Source organism: Bubalus kerabau, chromosome 1, assembly GCF_029407905.1.
Source record: "Bubalus kerabau isolate K-KA32 ecotype Philippines breed swamp buffalo chromosome 1, PCC_UOA_SB_1v2, whole genome shotgun sequence".
In the NCBI taxonomy this organism is placed as follows: domain Eukaryota; kingdom Metazoa; phylum Chordata; class Mammalia; order Artiodactyla; family Bovidae; genus Bubalus; species Bubalus kerabau.
In genome coordinates, this window is record NC_073624.1 from 8,472,183 (window position 1) to 8,495,538 (window position 23,356).

General features: G+C 42.3%; 1 protein-coding gene across 19 annotated transcripts in view; it reads right to left on the bottom strand.

The window, feature by feature from the left end:
* The window catches only part of TNRC6B (trinucleotide repeat containing adaptor 6B), a 260,774-nt gene that overhangs the window by 109,300 nt on the left and 128,118 nt on the right, over positions 1 to 23,356 (bottom strand). Inside the window, exons 1-2 of one of the 19 annotated variants that reach the window (XM_055566756.1) lie at positions 12,013 to 12,036; positions 10,457 to 10,654 (exon numbers count right to left, since the gene is read on the bottom strand). The exons of 17 other annotated variants lie outside the window; for them this stretch is intronic. In XM_055566756.1, the coding sequence (XP_055422731.1) occupies positions 10,457 to 10,539 (83 nt within the window). In that variant the 5' untranslated portion in view covers positions 10,540 to 10,654; positions 12,013 to 12,036. Of the gene's footprint in view, positions 1 to 10,456; positions 10,655 to 12,012; positions 12,037 to 23,356 lie in introns of those variants that run through there. One more of the 19 variants, XM_055566749.1, reaches the window with a different exon arrangement.

The following is a 23,356-nucleotide window of genomic DNA, read 5'->3' on the forward strand; positions in this document are numbered from 1 at the left end:
CTGGATGAACGAAAGCTGGTTTTCTTTACTGTGCTTACTCTCTGTTCAGTATATGGTTTGAATGGAAAGGGGCAGCAGGTGCAAGCTCTTTAAAAGCTTCTGTGCTGGAGAACTTGGTGGGGAAGTAAATGTTCCGAAGGAAGGCTGCCCCAAGAACAGGCTGCCATCAACCTTGACTAGAATAAATCGGACTCTCCTGGTCAACCACTCACATTCTGAAGTCTTATCAACAGGAGATTAGGGACAATAAAATTAAATGGCTGACATGTTGAAAGAGAACCTAATGTGGGAAACATTTTCCATCTGGCTCACTCACATGCCAGGAAAAAATGAAATGAAGGAGATGGGCATACTGTTACTTTGTTAAAAATGTGAATATGCTTTCACATGCCCATAAAAACCCCTTCCGCAGAGTCTTGAGACACAATGTCACATCTGCAGTGGCAGGAGCCTCCTCATTGCCAGAGACATGAAACAGACAAGGATCACTGGGCCTGCCTTTCCCTTCTCCGTTTCCAGCATCTCTAAGCTACAAAGAATTCAAAACATGTGCAAAAATAAGTATTTGGTGCTTGAATTACTTTTTGGATAGAGACTTGACATCTTTTTCTACTCTTAAAAACAAGAAAACTTCAGAGAGTAACTTTTTAAAAGTTTTTAAATTTTTTATTATTAAACATTGAGTACACACAAAAGAATATCTACGTACCCAGTACTTAGCTGAAGACTAGAGCCCCTGGTACCCTATGTGACCTCACCTTTTCCCATCCTAAGAGGTAACTATCCCTCAGAGGATGTTTACCACCCCCTTCCTATACCACATAATGCCTAAACAATAACCTAATAAATATATTTGAGTTTCAGTTCAGTTCAGTTCAGTCGCTCAGTCATGTCTGATTCTTTGCAATCCCATGAATCGCAGCACTCCAGGCCTCCCTGTCCATCACCAACTCCCGGAGTCCACCCAAACCCATGTCCATCGAGTCAGTGATGCCATCCAACCTTCTCATCCTCTGTCGTCCCCTTCTCCTCCTGCCCTCAATCTTTCCCAGCGTCAGGGTCTTTTCAAATGAGTCAGCTCTTCGCATCTTCAGTTTCAGCATCAGTCCTTCCAATGAACACCCAGGACTGATCTCCTTTAGGATGGACTGGTTGGATCTCCTTGCAGTCCAAGAGACTCTCAAGAGTCTTCTCCAACACCACAGTTCAAAAGCATCAATTCTTCGGCGCTCAGCTTTCTTTATAGTCCAACTCTCACATCCATACATGACTACTGGAAAAACCATAGCCTTGACTAGATGGACCTTGTTGACAAAGTAATGTCTCTGCTTTTGAATATGCTGTCTAGGTTGGTCATAACTTTCCTTCCGAGGAGTAAGCGTCTTTTAATCTCATGGCTGCAATCACCATCTGCAGTGATTTTGGAGGCCAGAAACTCACCCACTGTTTCCCTATCTATTTGCCATGAAGTGATGGGACCGGATGCCATGATCTTTGTTTTCTGAATGTTGAGCTTTAAGCCAACTTTTTCACTCTCATCAAGAGGATCTTTAGTTCTTCTTCACTTTCTGCCATAAGGGTGGTGTCATCTGCACATCTGAGGTTATTGATATTTCTCCCAGCAATCTTGATTCCAGCTTGTGCTTCCTCCAGCCCAGCGTTTCTCACGATGTACTCTGCACTATATACACTGTCAATTTTATAAGTGGAATCGTATCACTTTATTCTTTTGGGGACTTGCTTTTCCCATTCAACGCTATATTCCTGAAATACACTAATACATTTGTTACACTGTGTTACAGTTCATTCATGTAAGTGTTGTACAGAATTCCCCTGTTAATACACCACAATGTGTTTTTTTTTTTTTTATGTATTATCTGTTCCCCTTCTGACATTTCAGTTTTCCAGCTTTCACTATTGCACACAATGCTGCCATAAACATCCTGCTGCAACATGCCTCCTATACAAGCATATGCAAGAGTTCTTCAGTGGGCAGAGGTTCCTGTCCACACACTGCAGTGCGGGCTCACAGGGTGTCCAGGTTTTCCAACTTCACTGGATACTGCTACACTACTTCCAAAGTAGTTATTGAAACTTATACTCATACCAGGACAATATAAAAAACTGTCATTGTCCCACATCCTCACCAGTTTTGGGGTTTTAAAATCTTAATTTTTGCTAATTGGATAAGTACAAAATCTTATCACCTTGTGGTTTAACTTCCATTTCCTTGATTACTAAGTTGAACTTTCCCCTATATCTACGGTACATTTGCATTTTTCTCTATTGTGAAATTCTTTTTTTTCTACTAGGTCTTATTGGTTTGTAGAAGTTCTTTATGTATTCTGGACTCAAATCCTTTGCTGATCATATGTGCTGAAGATATTTTCTCCTAGTTTGTTTCTTACTTTCACTATAATGTCATTTGATGAATGTAAGGTCTTAATTACGATTAACATGAATGTATCAACTTTTTTCATTCATAATTTTTGCTTTTAGCATTGTGATTAAAACATCTGTGGTCCTAAGGTCAGAAATATTTGTTTCTAGATGTATCAAATCTTTTTATATTTAACTGAATCCATTTGGTATTTATTTTTGTATATAGTGTCTGACCTGATTCTTACACACATGGGGAAGAGGGTGATGTGAAGGTGGACGGAGCGATGGGAATGACGCACCTATAAGCCAAGAAATGCCAAGGATTGCCAGGCAATACCAGAAGCTCAGAAAAGGTAAGAAAAGACTCGTCCCGAGTGCCTTTTACAGGTAGCCTAGAGCCAGCTTCCTTGGTGGCTCAAATGGTAAAGAATCCACCTGCAATGCAGGGGATCCCATGTTCAATCTCTGGGTTGGGAAGATCCTCTGGAGAAGGGCATGGTAACCCACTCCAGTATTCTTGCCTGAAAAATTCCATGGACAGAGCCTGGCAGGCTACAGTCCATGGGGTCACAAAGAGTCAGACATGACTGAACAACTAACACTTTCACTTTTCAGAGCCTAGCACAGGCTTCCCAGGTGGTTGTGGTGGTGGTAAAGAATCCATCTGCCAATGCAGGAGACGAGAATTCGATCCCTAGGTTGGGAAGATTCCCTAGAGTACGAAATGGCATCCCACCCCAATATTCTTGGATGGAAATTTCCACGGGCAAAGGAGACTGTGGAATTCCACAGTTCTGTTGGTACAACTGAACACATACACACAGAGCCTAGAGTAAGCCTGGCCCTGTCAATACCTTGGCTTTGGGTTTCTAGCTTCTAGGGCTGTAGGAGTATAAATTTCTGATGTTATATATCACACAGATTGTGGTATGTTGTTAAGGCAGCCTCGGAGACTAATAATCACATAGAGCGTCCCAGCACCATTTGTTGAAAAGTTCATCCTTTCCTGCTAATGTGCCATGTCAACTGTCGCCTCTCCCCACTGATTATAGACTGGTGAGGCCAGTTCTATCATAGATTCCACACACGCATGGCGGTCTGAGTCTAGGCTTTCCACTCTGATCCATCTCTAACCCTGCATCTCTTCAAGGCTGCATTCACTACTACAGGCTCACCGGAAGTCCTGCTATCTAATTGGGGGAGTCTTTCTACATGTTGGGGCTCCCCTGATAGATCAGTTGGCAAAGAATCTGCCTGCAATGCGGGAGACCTGGGTTTGATCCCTGGGTTGGGAAGATCCCCTGGAGAAGAGAAAGGCTACCCACTCCAGTATTCTGGTCTGGAGAATTCCATGGACTTCATCATCACAAAGACCTGGACACGACTAAGTACCTTTCACTTTCACTTTCTTCCTGTCCTTTCTTCCATATAAATTTCAAAATTGGTTTATCGACTTTTAGAAAAATTACTGGGATTTTTATTGGAATTGCTTTGGATTTAAATGCTAATTTGCAGAGAAATGACATCTTTAAATTACTGAGCCTTCTCACCCAATGCTCATGACAGAGCTCTGTGCTTATTTACATCTTCATATCTAATACAAATGTACATTTTCTTGCATGGAGATCTTGTGAGGTTTAGCTCCAAATTTCTTATCTTTTCTGTTGCTATTGTAGTAATACTTTCAAGGATTATATTCTCAAATGAGGAGTCACGTAAAAGAGATGAAACTGCTCATCTTTCAAAATGGTTCTAATGCCCAGTAACTTCTTGAATGAGCATCTCATACCAAAGTCGGACATTTTAATAACCATGTGTGTGTGCTCACTCAGTCGTGTCTAACTCTCTGTGACCGCATGAACTGTAACCCGCCAGGCTCCTCTGTCCATGGAACTTTCCAGGCAAGAATCCTGAAGCAGGTTGCCACTTCCTACTCCAAGGAATCTTCACGACCCAGGGATGGAACCTGTATCTCCTGCATTGGCAGGTGGATTCTTTACTACTGAGCCACCTGGGGAGCCCCTTGATAACCACGGTAATATCTAATATTTCAGTGCTCATTATGTGTTGACACTGCCCTAAATATGTAACCATCACACCTCTGAGGTAAATTCTGTTAACCTCATCCTACGCTTGAGGAAACTGGTTTAAAGTGGCAAGGACCCAAGGAGGTACTTTGGAACCAGAAACCAGTATTTGGTTCCACTGCAAAATCTCTTAAATACTACTGTACTGTCCCTATGTATTGTAATAGATGAGAAGAATAAAATCCAACTTAATGTCAGAATACAAAAGGAATTATTACTTCCTAATAATCAAAGTCCCATGAGGCTGCCCAAATTCACTTGATGAGCTCTCTAAATCAGAATAGTGTTGACACTATTATAGGTTCAAAACCACTTTTCTGATTTAGAAGAAAATCCTATAGAGGATACATTTCTAACCATTTAAGATAATTATATTTTAAAAACAGATAATTGGTAAACTGAGAATGTCACAAAAGCTAGTATTTCTGTTTGTTAACAACGGTAACTTTCAAATAATTATTCAATTACTTTAAAAAAATTTCTCAATGCTTTAATGTCAATTGTCACAATAATGAGTCACTATAAAGATTCAGTAATGAACCTCACTAGGGTCCTCAAGCTTCTAGGCTGGTGACCATTACTGTGGGCAAACCAACACAACTAATCTTGCAATTTTAGTAATCCCGTTAATACACTGTGTGTAAATGCTTTCTTAATATATATGTCACAGAATCAGCATATCTAGAGTACCAGTAAACTTCTGGCCTCTAGTCGACATCAAAGAATCCTAGGCAGTACTGGTGCGTAAAAACATGATCTCACCCAATATTAACAAATAATCTGTGAATGGCATCTATTTATTTACACTTGTCTGCCTACTATAATGCTACAAATATTTTTCATTATTCTATCAAGCACTTGGGACCATCATTGAACAAAACAGACAAGAAATACTGACAATTTCCCCTGTGCGAACAAGCCAACCAACAGAACTGGGCTTAGCACACTTCCGTGTGGCTCAGGAGTGGCTAGGAACAGCTAATCAGACTACTAAATCACATCTGTGGGATACACCTGAAATTAATATCATCGTCAAAATTAACCTATGCTGGGGAAAGTGCCCTCTGCTACCTGCTTGTCTACCATTTTCAGAACGGAAAAACTGAACAGTGCTGTTTTTTAAGACAGAAATGCACCCATATTTTCAAAATAACAACTGCCAAGAGTCTTCCTAATATCAATAATTTCACTGGATAAATGAAAATAAAAATTAGAAAGCAATTACATTTTTGCTATGCCCATTTCAGTGAATTATTGGTATCCCGACAAAAACAACTGGCAACTTATTAAAAACAGAAAAAAAGCAGCAGCAATGGCTGCCGAGAACAATAGCAGGTGGTACAAATATAGCAGAGCTCCCTGATAGCCGCAGGCAGCTGGGTAGTTACCAGAGTCAATTACTCTCACAGAAGAGCATCCATGAGGCCGAGCAGCCCCCTGGTCAGTTACACATGTTACCTTCAGAGATTTAACCTGCTTACAAACAATGGTGCAGGCATTAAAACCCAAGCTCCAGGAACTGCTTTGCAACACCTAGAAGTACTCTCCTTAGTAACTTGGTAGCAGAAGAAGCAGAAGGGCAGGTCAACAGCCAGGAAAAAGATACACTGCTTCAGCTCTGCTTGTCCCGGGGAATCCAAAGTGGTGGTAGGCGAACCTGGAATGACTGGCCCCTGACACTGGGCATAGCAAACCCACAAAGAGGAAAAGAATTGAACCTGCATGTCAAGTTTACCTTCCGACTCATGATTAAATACAGGATTGATTGAAATTTGCAAGCTCATGAAAAAGGTCCTGCCCCATAACGCCTTCTCTTATAATGAAACAATAAAGAACTCAGAGTCTAAACAGAGTACAGATGCTCTGTACGGAAATAAGAAAGACAAAATATTTATATCCTCTAAAACTTTAAAGAGATGTGACAAACATAAAGATACAGGGTTAAGTATTTTGCTCAAAACTTTGCATTATAATGACTCTTTCTGTCTTCTCTTTTCTTTCTCGATTCTCTTTCATTTATTGAGGGGCTGGTAGGCGTGAGAAATAAAAGGCTAAAGAAGGCGATGCTAGTTGGATGGAAGGAGGACAAGAAGGAAAAGTGGGGAAGGGAAGAAAACATGAGACAGACACTTTAAGAAGAGACAAGATACAGTTCCAAGTCGAGGCTGGCCACTAGACTTCCAACCCTGCAACTAACAGCTCTTCTGGAGTCTAGGTCATGGCACCCTGCAGAATGATGGGGGCAGAATTTTCAGTGATTTCTGAAGGTACTTCTCAGCTGCACATGGCAATGGGCTCTGAAGAAATGGAAACAAAAGATAAAGCTGCAAAAGCTGAAGGCCTCAACTGCACGAGACTGTCCTGATGACTGAACTCAAGACTTGTATCAAGAAAGGAAGAGGATATAAGCTCTCAGATTTTCATCTTAAATGTAGAATTTTTTGTAATTTTAAGCTCTTCCATAAGTGGCATTTATCAAAGTAATTATTAAAGAGTTTCCTGGACTGTGGAAAACAGTATGAAAGTTACTCAAAACAGTACAATCCTGCGATCCCACTCCTGGACATATATCCAGACAAGACTAGAATTCAAAAAGACACAAGTACCCCTATGTTCATAGCAGCACTATTCACAACAGTCAAGACATGGAAACAACCTGAATGTCCATCAACAGATGGATAAAGATGAATGGATAGAGATGTGGTACCACAGCAGACTATTACTCAACCATAAAAAGGAACGAAATAACGCCACCTGCAGCAACAAATGAACCTATCTATGAAACAGAATCACGGACACAGAGAACAGACTGGCAGCGGCCAAACGGGAGGGGCCTGCCCAGAGGGAGGGCCTGGGGTGGGAGGCTGGGGCTGGCGGATGTAAGCTTTTATACACAGAACGGGTAAACAACAAGATCCTACTCTACAGCACAGATAACTGTATTCAATACCCTATGATAAACCAGAATGGAAAAGAATAGAAAACAAGAATGTTATATACCTGTATAACCAAATCACACTGCTGTACAGCAAAGATTAACACAACACTATAGTTCAACTGTACTTCGATAAAAAAAATACTGAGGAAAAAAAAGAGTTTACTGGGTGATTTCCCCAAGTCTGTTCTATTACATTTCTGCATCCTTATGACATACCTGAAGAAGTTAAAGTAGAAGCAAAAAGTAATCTCATGTAGCTGACTTCTGCTATGGAAGGGCAAGTGGTGGGACATGGATCAATGGAAAGAGGAAGGTGGGGCATACAGTCAGAAGCAAGGCTGATGGGAATCCAGTAAGGGGGCGAGTCAGACCCTGGGCAGTGGGGAAAACTTAGCATGTTGTGACATGTGAGGTCTTTGTGATGCACTAAAGTGTCTTGACACAGGGCTGGGAAATACCAATGCTTAGGACCATGAATGTGTTTTGTTTGAACTATCTGTGAAGTGTGCTCAGTAACACTGTGAACACCATGAATCAGTTCTCTCTAAACGGACTCATTAGAAAAGACAGGAGAAGTGGACGACAGAGGATTAGATGGTTGGATGGCATCACTGACTCGATAGACATTGAGTTTGAGCATGCTCCGGGAGTTGGTGATGGACAGGGAAGCCTGGTGTGCTGCAGTCCATGGGATCGCAAAGAGTCAGACACAACTGAGTGACTGAACTGAACACATTCAACAAGACAGGTTGATAATCAGTGGTCAGCATTTTGGGGAACCTGTTGCTAAGCTAACATGAACCTTCAAAACTGAAACCCATTCAACACAGACCTTGGCCTCATCAAAGTCGAAGGCAATAGGCTCTGATGTCCTCCTCACTAAATTCAGAAGTATTTTAGATCAAAATATCAGTGAAAACCTGGGCAAGGAGAGGTTAGTAAGAAAAGACAGTAAGAGTGTGAGGAAAGACAGGATGTCCTCCTCCTCCCCCCAGTCCCCCGGCCCTGCAATTATCCCCCCTACTCAGTCAGTCCACTCCTGTTCTGATTCCAGCAGGCATTCTGCATATGGGCCTCCTTTAACACATCTGCGAGAACTTGAGATCTGTATGGGCCAGTGACACAGAGGAAAGATTTTGGTCTTTGCAAAGCTAACAGGGTGACTATCTGGCCCTGTGGGCTCTGCATCTCCAAACTGAGAAATAAGTCATTTGCTATTGAAGCACTACATAAATCAGATTCATCTTTAAGAAATGGGTTTGTCTCCTTTTGAAAGACACACTCTCTTCTGTTTCAGTTTTCAAGCATATCTCCCATCCTATATGAGTTTATGAATACTCATCAGGAGCAATGGTTTACTTACATTCCTTCATGGAGTAGAGGAAAATCACAATCTATTCACAATTATAATACCCTAAAAATAAATTATTTGATTCTTTCAAACGCAAAAAGTGACAAGCGAAAATATTCTTGTTAAAACTTGTAACAGAAAGTTGGTCATTTGCAAGTACGTCTGCCAGAGGCAAAAAGAAAAACAAAACAAAAAAAAGGGTGGAGGGAGTCATTTAGTAAGTTTTAAAAGCCTATTCTAGTTTTTAAAGCATCGCTTGAAGCAGAGTATAGAGAAATATAAACATCAAATTAAACTACTTTAACTAGAGCAAACAGCAATTCTCTGACTTTCAAAATTCATAAGGCAAAGTTTTCAAGACTTCATCTATAACACCACATAGCTACTACAGGGGGGGCAAGGACTATGCCTTTTGATTGCTAGGAATGCAATGTGGCCAGCATACCATATATACATTCAATATAATCTACTATGTATGATAAACACATTTATTCATACATAAATAAAATGCCTAGAAGAATATGCATTAGTTGTTAACAGTGCTATCTCTAGGGAATTGGATTGGGGAGGTGGGTACATGGGAGCTAAGTCGTTTCAGTCATGTCCAACTCCTTGTGACCCCATGGACTGTAGCCTGCCAGGCTCCTCTGTCCATGGGATTCTCCAGGCAAGAATACTGGAGTGGGTTACCATGCCCTCCTCCAGGGGATCTTCTGGACCCAGGGATTGAACCCAGGTCTCTGTCTTATGCATTGGCAGGAAGGTTCTTTACCACCTGGGAAGCCCGACTGGGGAGAAGCAGTGTTTAAAATGAGAAATGGGGGACTTCTAATTCTATGTACTTCTCACAATTTAAGAGAGAAATACATATAATTACATACTTCTAAGAATATTATTTTTAAAGTTCTTTTAAAATTTTAAAACAATCTCAAATGGACAGAAAAGTTGCATGTATCGTACAAAGAGCTCATTCTCCCAGAACCACTGAGAGTAAGTTGTCAATCTCATGCTTCATCACTTCTAATACTTCAATGTGTTTTTCTTAATAAAATAAAATCTCTTATGTAACTAAAATACAGCTATCAAAATCAGGAAATTAATGCTTTATCCCAGCAACAATCTTTTAAAATAAAAGGATTCAAATCAGCTCTTTTTAGTCTCCTTCAGTTTGAAATAGTAACTCGTAACCTTGCTTTGACTTTCATGGACCTTGAACTTTTAAAGATGATCACAGTCCACTCATTTTATGGACTGTCTCTCAAACTGGGCCTATCCAATGTTTCCTCATGATTAGATTCAGGCTATCCATCTTGGCACAAGTATCACCAACGCAATATCGCATCCTAACAGGCGACACAATCTCTATTTGTCCTACTGCTGGTCATGTTCACTCAGGTCACTTGGTTAAGGCAATATCTGCCATGCTTCTTCACTGTAAAGTTACTCTTTTCTCCCCTTTGTTTTCAGTATTTTGAGGGGAGGCACTTTATAATTTAAATAAGCCATTTTGAATTTATTCATTAGTCCATACACAGGTTTTATTGCAAAGTATGCGAAATTGTAAGAACCTTCAGTTCTCTCTTTTATTCAATAGGTTTTAACTAATGACTATCACTTCTGAAATTCTGATGATCAATTTACCCCACATTTGGCCAATGGGAGCTCCTTCAAACTGGCATTCGTGTCCTACTGAAATACCTGCAGCATCCTTGAAGACTTCTTTGCACAAGATATTCCAGGTTCATTTCAAACTTCTCTGCTCTAATCCTGTAATCAGCCATTTGTCCAAGAAGCTGGGGTTTCTTGTAGTTGAAAATCGTATTAAGAAGCCAAGATATGAGCCTGTGATGAATTCATTGCCTCTGAGGTATTGCTGCTCCCAGGCATCCTCACCCTCTTTATGGACAAAGAAACGCAGGCACATATGTATGCATATAAATATACATGCATGAATTTTACATCTGCAATATCTCTCTCTCTATATGTATCAATATTTTTTTAAAATTCATGAGTTCACATTAATACTTCCAATCTTAACTTCATTAGATTCATTCCAGTTTTCTCCCTTTCAATATTTGTAACTCCCTTCTCCAACAGAGTTGCTAGCTCCCATTATACTTAACATGTATCTGTAGCCGATCAATCCTCCCCCTCTGATCAATCCTCCCCCTGTATATTTAACCAGTCTCCCAGTGCTGCCACCCCAACCTCACTGCATGCCCTTCTCACCTATCTTCAGGCCAACACACCACACCAGACCCTCCCTGCTTGTGAAGGCCTCCGCATCCTACCTAGTGTCTGACACCCTGACCAGGTCAGCTATCTTCTCTGTTTACCTAAGAGGCTTTAGGACTGAATTGTTCAAGAAGGATAAGAAGAAAAATACTTTTAAAAATTCAGTGTAAAAAAATATTTCTTAAAAAAAGGACCCATTGAGTTGTTACTTGTAATAATTCGGACGGGCAAGTTAAAGTTCACTTTTACATCATCTCTGAAGAACAGGTTTGTTAAGTAAATTAATAGTGTAAACAAGCTTGTAACCCAGATGTTTAACCTACTTAAGAAAAGTAATTGTTTTCAAGCACTCTAAAATCACTGGGCATGTACTTGCTTTTAATTACTGTCTAATTACAAATGATTTCTATTTTCTTCATTACAGCTTTGATAAGTCCTCTATTTGATTACACTTTAAGAATTACTACTTAAGCTCAATACAGTTAAGATCCTTTTAAAAATGTCTCTTTATTAATCAATTTGGCTTTTCAATTAATCATTTGAGATAAAGTTTTTAACTACTCAGTAATTTCTCTTTCCAGTTAATGTATCACGCTGCTCAAAAAGAAAAATGCCTTTCAGTGGCCATCCGGGACTGGTCCCCCGAAGACCTCCTGCCTCGCACGCCATCAGTACTGGCCTCTCTGTCCTCGTCATTATTTATCAATGCAGTGCTGAGGATTCTCATAAAGCCATCAGTTTCCATCATTTGAGTGCGTATTTTAAGACACTTCGCTTTATAAAACCGAGGTTTACCATCAATTAACAAATTATTCTGTGCTGCTACTGAGAAGGCTTGGGGAGAGAGTACATTCTGGAATCAGAGCCCTAGCTCCTCCACTTCCTTGTTTAGCAGCCTCAGATCAGACACTAAGCTTCATGCCCACATCTTTCTTATGAAGATGGAACTCTACTTCTTCAGGTTGTGCTGAGGACTCAATGGGATCATGAGAACTGCTTGCTATATAATAGGTACTTACTGAATGTGAGGACCTCACAAGAGACTCCTGGAAAAACTCAGTATGATTCAGACCAGTGTTTTCCAGTTTGGTTACACAAACCTCAGAGAGAATCTACAAAAGAACATGGGTCCTAAGCACTAGTTGAACGTGTGTCTGCCTATCACTGCCCCTGACCAAAACAAAGAAACATGAAAAAAAAAACAGCAAGAATTCCATGATTTAAAAACAAGCAATGACTTTATCCTTTACCCAAGAGAATAGTATCAATATTCAGAGGGAGAAGAAATGAGAAATAAATAGGCTATGTTTTCTACTTTTGACTTCCAAATAAAGCTGCCAATTAGTCTTAGAAACCCCAACTAATCCTGGCCTGAGGGCACTGGGGCCACTATCTCAGGGATGGGTTATTTATTTATTTGTTTGTTCTGCCTAACCAGCTCTGTCAAGTACCAGTGGCTAAATATTAGAATTTAATATCTGATGAGAGAAGATTACATCACTAAAAATGAAGTGGAGGTAAGCAGTTTGGTTCTCTTTTTTAATTTTATATATCTATTTTTATGTTTGCCTACACTGGGTATTCAGACAAGGCAATGGCACCCCACTCCAGTACTCTTGCCTGGGGAATCCCATGGATGGAGGAGCCTGTTAGGCTGTAGTCCATGGGGTCGCTAAGAGTCGGACACGACTGAGCGACTTCCCTTTCACTTTTCACTTTCCTGCATTGGAGAAGGAAATGGCAACCCACTCCAGTGTTCTTGCCTGGAGAATCCCAGGGACGGGGGAGCCTGGTGGGCTGCCATCTATGGGGTCGCACAGGGTCGGACACGACTGAAGCGACTTAGCAGCACACTGGGCCTTCACTGCTGTGTGCGGGGGCTACTCTAGTCGCGGCGCTTGGGCTTCTCATTGGGTTGGCTTCTCTTGTCGCGGAGCATGGGCTCTAGAACACAAGCTTAGAAGCTGTGGCACATGGGCTCAGTTGCTCCGCAGAATGTTGGATCTTCCCAGATCAGGGATTGAACCTGTGTCCCTTGCACTGACAGGTAGGTTCTTAACCACTGGACCACCAGGGAAGTACAGAAGTAAGCAGTTTTAAAAACCAAAGGTGTTAATAATGTGATGCAGTATGGGCATTCTAGCAGTGTTGGGGAAAAAAAAAAAAAAGGACAAAAATGCTTGCCTCAAACAGTGAACCAAGCAGAAGTACAGAAGTCCCTGCAAGTTAAGACATGACCTCCATAGAAAATACCAAGATAAGGAGTGAACCTAAATATTGTCTGGGGTTGCAAAGAGTCGGACACGACTGAGCGACTGAACTGAACTAAATACTGTCAGCTACAGTGCCAGATTTATCAGTCCTGTGCATTCGATATTTAAAATATCAGCCATGAAATTAAAAGACGCTTACTCCTTGGAAGGAAAGTTATGACCAACCTAGATAGCATGTTGAAAAGCAGAGACATTACTTTGCCAACAAAGGTCCGTCTAGTCAAGGCTATGGTTTTTCCTGTGGTCATGTATGGATGTGAGAGTTGGACTGTGAAGAAGGCTGAGCGCCGAAGAATTGATGCTTTTGAACTGTGGTGTTGGAGAAGACTCTTGAGAGTCCCTTGGACTGCAAGGAGATCCAACCAGTCCATTCTGAAAGAGATCAGCCCTGGGATTTCTTTGGAGGGAAAGATGCTGAAGCTGAAACTCCAGTACTTTGGCCAGTCCATTCTGAAAGAGATCAGCCCTGGGATTTCTTTGGAGGGAATGATGCTGAAGCTGAAACTCCAGTACTTTGGCCACCTCATGTGAAGAGCTGACTCACTGGGAAAGACTCTGATGCTGGGAGGGATTGGGGGCAGGAGGAGAAGGGGACGACAGAGGATGAGATGGCTGAATGGCATCACTGACTCGATGGATGTGAGTCGGAGTGAACTCCGGGAGTTGGTAATGGACAGGGAGGCCTGGCGTGCTGCGATTCATGGGGTTGCGAAGAGTCAGACACGACTGAGCAACTGAACTGAACTGAAGCTTTACTGGCATGTAAAAGTTGTGGTTTTGGTGTTTTGTTTCTGTTTTTTAATCATGGAAATTTGTTTACCATGAAGGGATGGAGGATATAGTGACCTTCCTTCCAAACTGCTTTGAGAACAAAGTTAACATCTTTTAACCAAGATGTTAAAAAAATGCAAACAGAATGCTAAGGTACCATGAATATACACTGCTATCTCTACAAATGATTCTTCATACAAGAGGATCAAGTTGTCTACATGTTTCATTTGCGAAGCTTCTGTGCTTCCAAATGGCTTCCAAGCAAAGGTCAAAATGTCTCTCCCAACCCCAGGTCTGCAGAGAGCCTAACTCTGAGTCACCTGTCACAGCCTCAGACACAGGCAGAGGGCACAGGGCCAGGGGCCTAACTCCTTACCCAACAGAAGTCCAACTCGCTCTCCAGAAGAACCCATGTCACTGAAAACACACGGGGACTCGCCCCAGGAAGAGAATGCATTCTCGTTTGTCAAACTCGGAAATATGACCCCCGCCCCCCCAACCACTGTAAAAGCTGCAACAGGCAATACAGCCAGATCCCCCTCCTTTCAGCCAAGCTTCTCTTCAGTCTCTCTGCCCTTCAAACAGGTGGAAGTGCCAGCTGCTCGGGCTCTCCTCAGTTTGGTGGGGGGAGGACAGGTAAATCGAGAAGGTGCTACAGCCCAAAGAACTCGAGACTGATCTGCATTTAAAGTCTTCTCAGTGAAATAGTCTTTTTTCCCTATTCAAAGATGTTTAGGCGTGAACAAGGCAGGTGGGAAAAATAGAGAGTTCTATATAAAATATAATGTTGCGTAAAAGGTACTTAAAAGGCAGGGAACAGTTCATAGGCCCCTTTCATGCCACTTCAAAAGAATCCTGCTAGAAGGCCAGGCTGGATGGTTCAGCAACTTCAGGAAACTTCTGTGAAGCCATTTGGCCTGGGAGAAGTGGTCACATCTGGTTTCCCCCCAAGGCAGTCAGGGTTAGCGCTCAAGCACACAAACTCAGCAGCCAAGGCTGTCAGGATCCCTTCCCACCTGTGCAGTTTTGGGCACGATACTTAACATCTCTGTAGTTAGCTCTAGCATGGTCATGAAGATTAAATGCTAATGTATATAAAGCACTTCAAAGCACAAAGAAAGTATTATCTTTCCTTTCTAAAGCATACTTTTCTCACCTCCTCCAACCCAGACCTTTCTTTCCTTTTCAGGTCATTTGCCTGACCCTGGTCCTATCTTATTCACAGCCCAGCCCGAACTCTCATGAACATTCACCAGGATTCCCTAAGACTTCATGCCCTGGCTTCTCTACACTACTGACCCAGGTCAGTCCTCACTCAGCCTCAGACGAACCCCAACTCTCTGTGTTCTTCACCTTGCCTTGCTGGAAGGAGCCTGCATGGCTGCAGAGCGCTGCAATTACAAGTAAAGGACGTCTTCTCTCAGCTATAAGCCCACAGAGCTGGTAGACGGCTCTTCCTGTTGCCCTTCTCCACTCAGATTCCATCTCCTGTTTTACAGCGAGGAATGCCTCCTATTCAGAGGTGAATGTCCCTCAGGGGGAACTCCCTCAAATATCCTTCTGTCCATTTCCAAATTTACTTTTCCCTCTCCAAGGTTAGCCTGTCATCTATGCAGCAAATCTCTTCCCACAGCTCTGTTGTCTTTTCAGACCTTCTCCTCTGTTCTGGCCTACTAGCTGTAGCAAATTCATCCTGGTTACCAGGCTCAGTTCATGGATGATGAAGTTAGAGTTCATCCCAATATCTTCATTGGTTACCTCTGGACTTGTTCTTTCCCCTGAGCCTTCAGCTTCATGCTTTAGAACATAAGCCCTACAAAGATAAGGGTCTCATCTCTTTTCTCCCAGCTTTATCTCTGGAGAGGGCTTCCCAGGTGGCGCTAGCGGTAAAGAATTCCCCTGACAATGAAGGAGACACAAAGGAGGCGGCTTCAATCCTTGGGCTGGGAATATCTTCTGGAGTAGGAAATGGCAACCCACTCCAGCGTTCTTGCCTGGAAAACCCCATGGGCAGAGGAGCCTGGTGGGCTACAGTCCATGCGGCTGCAGAGTCAAACACAACTGAGCAACTGACACAACAGTAATAACACCACCAAGGGGTGTGTGTGTGTTGTGTGTGTGGTGCTGGGGTTACAGAAGTGAGCATAACTGGCTCCTGTCCTAGAGCTGCTCACCATAGTGACAGAGAAACCGAAAACCCACAGGCAGACTTCCCAATGTGACAGACAGCAGCAAGCGGAATGAATGCTGGACCTCAATGGAGCCCTGAACCTGGTGCACCGAGCTCCTAAAGGCCAAACCTAACTGCCCCCACATCTAGGGTTTATCTCGGCTGACCCGAGGTCCCAGCCCTGATAACTCTCCTTTACTTCCCTAAACGCCTTCCTGCCTGGGCTCCTCTTGCACCACCGTTTTCCTGTTTTCATCCCACTCCTCTGATCATCTGCTAAGAGAGTGCTGTCACAGCCATGACCTAGAAGACCATCTCCAGATGTAAATGGATGGCTCCCAACTTCTCTCGAGCTCCAGATGGTTCTTTTCACTTGTCAGTTCAGTTCAGTCGCTCAGTTGTGTCTGACTCTTTGCGACCTCATGGACTGCAGCATGCCAGGCAAGTTATCCGAAGCACACACAAGCCTGTCAGCCCCACCGTCACCCTTTTACACATTCAACACCTCTGCCCCACCCAATGAATGCCCATTCCCACTCCTGGCATCACCCATTCCACCCTGCCTGGGGCCTGTGCACAACTCCTCCCTCTTTCTCACATCCAGTGGACTTCACCATTTAGAAATACCAAATTGTTTCTAAAATCTAGTTCTTGCCATCTGTACTGTCACTCACTTAATTTACATTTTCCAATCTCTCCTCTTGCTTTGACTGCCCCCAATGTTTCCTCCTGTATCAGATCCCAACACGGAGATCAACAGAAGCAAGTTGAGATTTTTTTTTTACATTGAGAACGGTTGTTTGTTTATTTTTGGCTGCGCTGGGTCTTTGCTGCTGTGTGAGAAATTTCTCTAGTTGCAGTGCGTGGGCTTCTCATCGCGGTGGCTCTAAGAGTGCTTCTTTTCTTGCGGAGCACGAGCTCTAGGGCACCGGCTAAGCAGCTGTGGCCCACGGGCTTAGCTGCTCCTAGGCATGTGGAAATTTCCTGGACCAGGGATCAAACCTGTGTCCCCTGCATTGACAGGTGGATTCTTAACCACTGGGCCACAAGGGAAGCCCTGGCAAGTTGAGGTTTTAAAACTGCTTTCTATGGGATAAAATTCAAATTCCTTAGAACACAAAATCCAACCAACCCTTCCCCTCCCCTCCAGGCAGCCTACACGAACATCTCACCATTTCTCATACTCCCCCCACCCCCAACTCCTCGCCTCTCTTCAAGCCACTTCCTCTGCCTAGCAATAGAATGTATGAGAACAGTAGCTAACACTGACTCCAGGTACTGCTATTACCTCCCATTTCACAAGTGAAAAAGCTGAGGCACACAGATATTACTTGCCCAACAGTGGGTTGACCTAACCATACATCAGTCCTGACTTCAGAACCTCAGTTCTTAGCCTTCCCCAAGCAACTCCTAACTTCCCTTAAAGACTCAGTTCAAGGACTTCACTGGTAGTCCAGAGGCTAAGACTCGGCGCTCCCAATGCAGGGGACCCGGATCTGATTCCTGGTCAGGGAACTAAAGCTCATGTGCTGTAACTAAGAGTACAAGTTCCGTAACAAAGATTGAAGAGTCTGCATGCTGCAACTAAGACCCAGCACAGCTAAATAAATATTAAAAAAAAAAAAAAAAAAAAAAACACCGATGACGACTCAGGTCAAATGCTTCCTCTTTGGTGGAATCTTCCCTAAGTGCCCTAGGCTCTGCCTCCAACCTCCAGGATCTCTTGGCATCATGCCTGTTTTTATTACAGGCAGGCTCATATTACTGGTTGTGTTCCAAAAAGAAAAACCAGGTCTTTATCTTTATACTATTCCCATCAACCTACAGTGCCTGATGCACAAATACTTGGGTAGTAATTTTTTTCAAGTACACAGGACACAGAGTATACCCTGCTCACCCGTCTACCAGCATGATACTGCTTCTAAACACCCTACCTACACTGCTAACCCCAAACTCTCCCCTCTTCCTCTGTTGGCCAGAGGACTCTGATGAGGAGAAGTCAAAGCCCTCACGGGGACGGCCACTCCCACAGCCGGCTGATAGCATTATCACAGCAGGGCAGACCAGTGAGCTGCTGGCCATGCGCCCCTTGATTACAGGAGTAAAGTGCATCGGAAAAGCACTTTCTCTCGCTGAAGATGGACAGAGGGGACATTTGATGTGTGGCTGCCAGATTTAATGTCTCTGTCGTTTAAGATGTGACAGTGGGAGGGTGGACATAAAAATAATATGTAATATGACAGAAAATCAGCTATGGCCATTATTTACAAGTCAACAAGAGCCAACAGGCTGGCAGAAATGTACATAATATTATTTAGTTTCGTGATCTAATGGCCTCTTTTACAAAATCACCATGACTATACAGTTGACCCTTGAACAACTAGTGTTTGTACTGTGCATGTCCACTAACATGTGGATTTTTTTTTCAAGAGTAAATACTTAACAGTTGAATCCGTAGATGCAGAACTGTGGATACGAAGGGCTGACTGTAAATTTACACCCGGATAACCAGAGAGGACTGTCATCCCTAACCCCAGCATTGTTCAAGGGTCAACTGTATACCTCATTAAATTAGATCAACTTTGGAACAGGCTCTGAATAGAATAGAATGTTCTAAATTCTACAACTAGAATAGAATCTTCTAGATTCTACAACTGCTTAGCACCTAATGGACTTGGCTTTTTTTTCTTCTTATGTTAAAGTAGAATGGTCATCTGGTTACAGTATATTCAGAGGGAGTAATTTTTTTTTTTAAGTGTGAGTTCCTGTGACACAGTAACCATCATCAGTCAATAAATAAGAATGAAGGAAGGCAGTCTCAGAACTTGTACTCCTATGAGTGAGGCTAATAAAACCAGCGAGCACATAGTTAATTTTAATACATGCTAAGAGATGGTCTATAATTAGGGTGGTTCCCTAACGCTGAACTCCTGTACCTGTGCTGATGTGCATTCCCCATGTAATAGTCTTCATAAAGCTATATTCAACTTAGTAAAATGTTTCTTATTCTGAGACTGTCCATTCTACTCTTTTGTCAAAATGCCTTTTCTTTGAAATAGTGGTAATAAACAGGGCTGCCTTTTTTTTTTTTTCCCCAAATGCTGTTAGTTGGCAAATTTAAAACTGGTTAACTCATGTTGGACCCTAATATTGCTTTTGCAATGTTACAGTTCCCTGAAACTACATCTGGGAACCACCATGTTAAAGTGTCTGAAGAGACTTGGGAAACAGCCAAATCCAGCTTGCTTGTCTAGAATGTAGTTTTAGAAAGGAATAATTAAAATGGAAAGCACACCATGCATTACTCCAAACTGTGCCTAAAAAACAAAAATAAAAATCTGGTACTTTAAGATTTTATATATACACAACACTTTTAAGATTCTCAATACATATTAGCATCTTAAAGACTCTAAGTCCTTGTAGTAAGCAAGATCAGTTTAATTCAGGAAAGGAACCTTTTTTTTCTCTTTTTTTCCCAGACAAACCTATTAGTACCTTGACAGTGGGAAATGCTGAACTAATCAAACCTACTGAAGTGTATCTGAAAACAGAATGTGTTAATTAGTGGAAATGTGTCTTCCTGAAACCTGGAAAGAGGGCCAGGAATCACCCCTCCCAAAACAGAGTATGACTGTTTTCTGTGGGGCTTTTTCAAGAGAAAATATATTATCTGGTAGTCTGGTTTTTCTACTTAAGCTTCTCTAAAATTTGGGGAGGGGGGACATATGTAAATCTCTCCATTCCTCAATATGGATGGCCAACTCCTCGTGATCCAGACAGAATGCTCTGGATAGGAAGGACAACATTCTGGTCATCAAAAATACCTATCTTCTACATGCTCAAGTAGCAAATGAACACTTCTAAAAATCACTTATGAATCTGGTTGGTGTGACAACTGAGCAGACTGACAAATCTGATTCTCAAAACCAACCAAAGTGGGGACCATGTCTGGGAATATGGACAACTCCTGAGTGGTTCCTTAAAATTTCTTTAAACTTCAGTGAGACAACACAGAGTGGGTCATTAAGCCATTTCAGTGGTTGAGATCAGCTTATTTGGGGTTTTGTTTTAAAAAAATGGACTTGAGTGGAACGTATCAGGATAGAATTGATCACATAGAAAATATTTTTGCTTTAGTGCATACTTTATGTATGGGGCTTCGAAATGGCACCCCACTCCAGTACTCTTGCCTGGAAAATCCCATGGACCGAGGAGCCTGGTATGCTACAGTCCATGGGATCGCAAAGAGTTGGACACGACTGAGCAACTTCACTTCACTTCCCAGGTTGTACAATGGCCAAGAATCTTCAAGCTGCCAGTGCAGGAGACTCAGGAGACTGGGGTTCCATCCCTGGGTTGGGAAGATCCCCTGGAGAAGGAAATGGTCATCCACCCTAGCATTCTTGCCTGGGAAATCCCATGGACAGAGGAGCCTGGAGGGCTATAATCCATGAGGTCACAATAAGAGTTGGAGACGACTTAGCGACTAAACAACAATACTTTATCTCAATGCAAATTATATTTCTCAGTGTTGATCCAATCAAAAAGTTTGGAAGCCACTGTTCTAAACTACCCAATTAGCTATCTAACTTCAGCTTAAAAATAGCAACTTCTTGGCATAAAAGAGCGGCAATTATTTTCTGCAAGCAAAGGGTAAAAAAACCCCACAAACAATGGCATCTAGAGGTACAAGACTCACTGCTTTGGGTTCCTGAGAAGGGGACAAGAGATCCTGTCCTAGGTCTCTGGTCTTATTAAGCCATTAAATGACCACATGCAGGACCTTCCCTGGTAGTCCAGGGGCTAAGACTTCAAGCTCTCAATGCAGGGGCCCCAGGTTTGAAAAATAGATCCCACATGCCCCAACTAAAGACCTTAAATGCTGCAAGGTACACTGAGGATCCCCAGTGCCAGAACTAGGTCCCAGCACACCCAAATAAAAACAAATAATAAATATCAAAAAATAAATGAAGGGCATCACGTAAGCCCACTACTACACAGTATAGTTGTTTTTAACCAAGGCATGGATAACCAAAATGTACTTCTAAAGGAAAACAAAAAGGTAAGGAATTAATTTTCATATTGATTTTAAAAACAGGACTTCACAGAATAGCTGACACTTCAAATTCTTAAATTTCATGGAAATATGAAATTTAAGAAAATTTCACGGAAAAATAAGGTCCTCTATGCCCACCAAGATGGAATTGTGCACCAACCCAAAACCAACGCCTGACTTTCCAGTGTGAACAAGGTTTGGTTCCAAGCACAATTCAGGATCATTTCTGAATTGGAAATGAATTTAGGATTCATTTCCTAATCTTTACAGGTTATTATTTAGAAGTTCTAGTTAGCAACTACCTAGCAGTATAAATCAGTGAGATCACTAAATATAATAGACACCTCTGAACCTGCTTTTTTATAAACCACTCATATTTAGTAAATATTATACTGGCCCAGATGTCAAGAAATACAAAATGAATATAATAGCCTATGGCCAAACAGCCTGCCAAAGAGAAGTGAGATTCAAGCCCAAGATAATTAGCCTTTGGCACCCTTCCCCCTCATGCACCTCTATCCACGTTGGAAGACTGGGACAGAGGACTGAAAGCTTCTGAGAACCCTGGAATCCTGATGTCACCTCCCACCTAAACCACTCATCTCACTGGCTCCACAGTTGAAAAAGGGGGCAGCAGTGCTTCTACCCCTCCAGCTAAACCTGCTTTTAATTACTTTTTAAAAGCTTTTCACTTTGTCTTAGGGTATAACCAATGAACAATGCTGTGAAAGTCTCAGGTGAACAGCGAAGGGACTCAGCCATATGTACATACGTATCCATTGTCCCCCAAACTCCCCTCCCACCCACGCTGCCACGTAACACTGAGCACAGTTCCCTGTGCTGTACAGTAGGTCTTTGTTGGTTATCCATTTGAAATACAGCAGTGTGTACATGTCCATCCTAATCTCCCTGACTACCCCTTCCTTAGATGCAAACCTCTGTACCTAGCATTTCTAATAGGACACAAATTGGTTATATTTTAAAACTTTTACCGATGTACCATCCTGCAGACCTGAACAGTTTTTTTCAATTCCTTGTTTTAAATTTTAGAACCTACACATTAAAAAAAAAAGGTTCATCTTCTCACAAGTAAACTTAGGATTTGACCCCTCCAATCCTAAAAATTTCATAAGCATAAGCCCACTTGTGTTCTAAGTAACATCAATCCTATGAAATGCTTTGCCATGGGAAGAATGTTTAGTGATGATCTGGCTATTTCCAAAAATGCACATTACCTGCAAGTATCTGTCTTACTTTGCATAAATGCTCCCTGTCTAAATTCGTAGCCACACACAGCTAGTGTGCACTTCATTACTTTGCCAACAAAGGTTCGTCTAGTCAAGGCTATGGTTTTTCCTGTGGTCATGTATGGATGTGAGAGTTGGACTGTGAAGAAGGCTGAGTGCCGAAGAATGGATGCTTTTGAACTGTGGTGTTGGAGAAGACTCTTGAGAGTCCCTTGGACTGCAAGGAGATCCAACCAGTCCATTCTGAAGGAGATCAGCCCTGGGATTTCTTTGGAGGGAATGATGCTAAAGCTGAAACTCCAGTACTTTGGCCACCTCATGCGAAGAGTTGATTCATTGGAAAAGACTCTGATGCTGGGAGGGATTGGGGGCAGGAGGAGAAGGGGACGCCAGAGGATGAGATGGCTGGATGGCATCACTGACTCGATGGACGTGAGTCTGGGTGAACTCCGGGAGTTGGTGATGGACAGGGAGGCCTGGCGTGCTGTGATTCATGGGGTTGCAAAGAGTCGGACACGACTGAGAGACTGAACTGAACCGAACTGTGACAGAGAAACTGAATTTTCAAGTGAATTTTAACTTAAATTTTAAGGGTGTTCCCTAGTTGCCTGGTGGTTAGAATTCTAGGATTTTACATCCATGGCCTGGGTTCAACCCCTTTTTAGGAAACTGAGATCTTGTAAACTGCATGGCAACAGCCAAAAAAAAAAAAAAAATTTTTTTTAAATTGGTAATTTACCTCCATTATTAGGAAACTTTTAAATGTTTGGAAAAACCTGGGTATGTGAATATAGTTTTTCAACTGTGTATGTGTCTGTGCTCAGCTGTATCCAAATCTGTGACCCC